The sequence below is a fragment of the Gymnoscopelus microlampas genome, assembly GCF_963454915.1.
Source record: "Gymnoscopelus microlampas genome assembly, chromosome: 3".
Lineage (NCBI taxonomy): Eukaryota > Metazoa > Chordata > Actinopteri > Myctophiformes > Myctophidae > Gymnoscopelus > Gymnoscopelus microlampas.
The window spans coordinates 7,736,653-7,739,589 of record NC_139940.1 but is presented as its reverse complement, the minus strand read 5'-3'; the positions used below and the strand labels follow the sequence as shown (position 1 = coordinate 7,739,589).

Genomic DNA, 2,937 nt, shown 5'->3' with positions numbered 1-2,937 from the left:
AAGTAAAGAGTATGCTGCATTGAAACAACCTTTATAACTACAATATATACTAAGTTACTTATGTATGTATGTAACTCATTAGTATCAACATCTGATATCAAGGTACGTCTATGTGGGTGTGTCCAGGTACATGTACGTGGGTGTGTCCAGGTGAGTAGCTGTCATAAGAACAGTGTGACAGCCTGCTTCTCACCAGACAACTAACCACATCTTTATCCTGCTCTGTGAGTCCTGCTTCAGTTAGACAACCAGGTCACACAGAGGACTCAGCTACAGAGTGGACATTATGACAACAACTGAACTCTGCCCTGCACTCTTCTCTACTTGAACTGAAGAGACAACTTGTGAAAATGGTGAAGAGGAGCCCATTCAAGACCCCCATCTCCCTCTCCCTCTCCCTCCTCCTCATCATCATTGCTGCTCTTCAATTGGAGGCGTCTGTCCCGATGAAGACATTTCACTATGTGGAAGAGAAGAAAAACTGGTCTGATGCTCAACAGCACTGCAAGGAGAAATTCACTGACTTGGCTTCTGTTAGGGGTCAGAGAGAAGACCTGCTGAATGAGTTGGCGAAGGTCAAAGCCAGAGGAAGTGTGTGGATCGGTCTGTACAGAGACCCTGGGAACATTTACGTGTGGAGATGGACAGAAGAAAGGTTAGTCTTGTTTTAACCACTTTCAGCTTGATATCCCTGTTAAAGGTGACATAAAAAGTATAACATATGGAAATATGGTCAAAGATAAGATGTTACATTATCATGAAAAAAGGTACATTTCTAGAAACGCAATACAAGTATTTGCTAGTGTAGTGACACTCCTGAATGTTAGATAGTCAGAGCAGTCATGTAATATTGATTATTTGTATTTTACAGAGGAGACGCTTCAAGTGACACAAACTGGGCAACTGGAGAGACTGAAATGAGGAATTGTACCCGTGTGAACTACTATGTTGATATGTGGTACAATACTAAATGTTCTCCGTCATACGGTTTCTACTGCTCTGATGGGGACAAAGTCGTATATGAGTATACAACGTTGTCCTGGCTTGATGCCCAGGAGAGCTGTCACAACAAGTCCATGGTCTTAGCTACTGTCACACAGAGCAACCGCCATAAGTTCACTAGTAGTGGCTGGATTGGACTGCATATACCCCCTAACACATCTGGAAGTGACACATCTAAAGACATCTGGCAGTGGACTGGAGAGGACTCAGACTATAGGAAATGGGCTCCGGGACGGCCGGACCTTGAGGACTGTGGCTCTATTAACATTTACACTAACAGGTTGCACAGTTCACGTTGCTCTGATAAACGTCCATTCATCTGTTTCGTTGACAACGTGATCCTGGTGAAGGAGAACAAGACATGGGAGGAGGCTCTGGATCACTGCAGGGCCATCGGCAGCGTTGACCCCACCCAACATAATCATTACCGTGACCACCAGTATGACCTGGTGAGCCTGCAGTCTGAGGACGACCACCGCTACGCCAGGGACAAGATCCAGGAGGCCACGACCAATGAGGTTTGAGGATTTGGGTTGAGGGATCACATTGTGGCTAGAGAGAGGGCCAGGGCTTGTTTTTTTTTAATGAATGCAAAAAAATCGATTTAGTTTTGTTTCTGTCTTTTATTTTGATGATAATTTGTTTAAACCGTCAAAATACTTTGTTATAAGTCTTAATTGTCTTAAGTTGGATTTGTGACCGCACCCCACGTTAAAGGGATAGTTCATCCAAAAAATATCTTATTTTCCTTCGATTAGAGTTAGACACCCCATGAAGCCTTGAATTCATGTAGATATTTTAGTTTTCGTTGCATTCCTAAGCCAATAATTTGATGACCAGCGGAAAGATGCTAATGATTCCGGAAGGAGACACAAAGTTGACACTTTGTGTCTCCTACCAGAGCTGCCACCGGTCATCAAATGATTGGCTTAGGAATGCGACAAAAAATCAAGTCTCCATGGGGTTTGTAATTGAAGGGAAAAAGTCATTTTGGGAGTGAACTATCCATTTAAGGTGAATTTCTTATACCCCTAACACTCTAATATTAACACTAATCCTAACCCTATCGGTAACTTTAACATTAACACTAACAGTAATCTTGGCAATAAAGTTTTTTTCATTCAGAATATAAAATAATGTTTAATTAAATAACATAAAAATATCATAGGAACAATCCAGCATATAACATAAGCTTGGAAAATAACAGTAAGGTTGACTAATCTGAGTCCTAATTAAAGCACAGTAACACTTGAGGGAAGATGTTTGACCTCCTTTGCTCTCCATGTTGTCCCCAGGTGTGGACAGCTCTGCGTTTCCTGGCGAGCGAGTGGCTCTGGGTGGACGGGGAACCACAGCGGTACCAGAACCTGCCACTCTGTCCGGCCTGGGGGAGGCGCTGTGGAACTCTACCCAAAGACCACACCACCCAGTGGGAGACCAGGGACTGCATGGAGAGAAGGAACTTCCTCTGCATCAAATCCCCAGCAAAACAGACAGAGGACTAGTAGCCAGGAATTGTCAGGAATTTGTGGTCATTTATATAAAGAATATTACTACAATACTTTGCAGATATACTGTAGGTTGGTTATTTCTTCACATATATGTTATGGCTGTTAGAGTGATATACTGTTTACTTGACCACAGATGCTAATAATTTAGGTTTGATGTTTAACTGGTGTCCTAGATACTTTGTATCACTTTGTTTTCTTTGCTTTCTACTGTATCTATGTGACTATATTTACAGTCATGTCGTTTGTCGACTAGAGTTCCTATACCGTTAACTCTGATCTGTGATCTTGCACTTTGTAATTCACTGTGGATAAGAGTGTGTGTTAGAGTATATGCCTAAATTGTTTAAATTGCAAATTGAATAAGACTTGTTCCTTTGTCTTATTATCAACTACCCAACAAAAGAAAAATATAACCTACAGCCCA

At 41.9% G+C, this 2,937-nt stretch overlaps 1 protein-coding gene across 1 annotated transcript; it reads left to right on the top strand.

Moving 5' to 3' along the window:
- Positions 1 to 350: 350 nt before the first annotated feature.
- LOC311041688 (C-type mannose receptor 2-like) lies at positions 351 to 2,674 on the top strand (the record flags this gene model as incomplete). Its single annotated transcript, XM_084052168.1, has 3 exons — positions 351 to 655; positions 872 to 1,520; positions 2,298 to 2,674. 3 exons carry the CDS (start codon positions 351 to 353, stop codon positions 2,505 to 2,507), a joined length of 1,164 nt encoding a protein of 387 aa, XP_083908294.1. The 3' UTR covers positions 2,508 to 2,674.
- Positions 2,675 to 2,937: the final 263 nt, after the last annotated feature.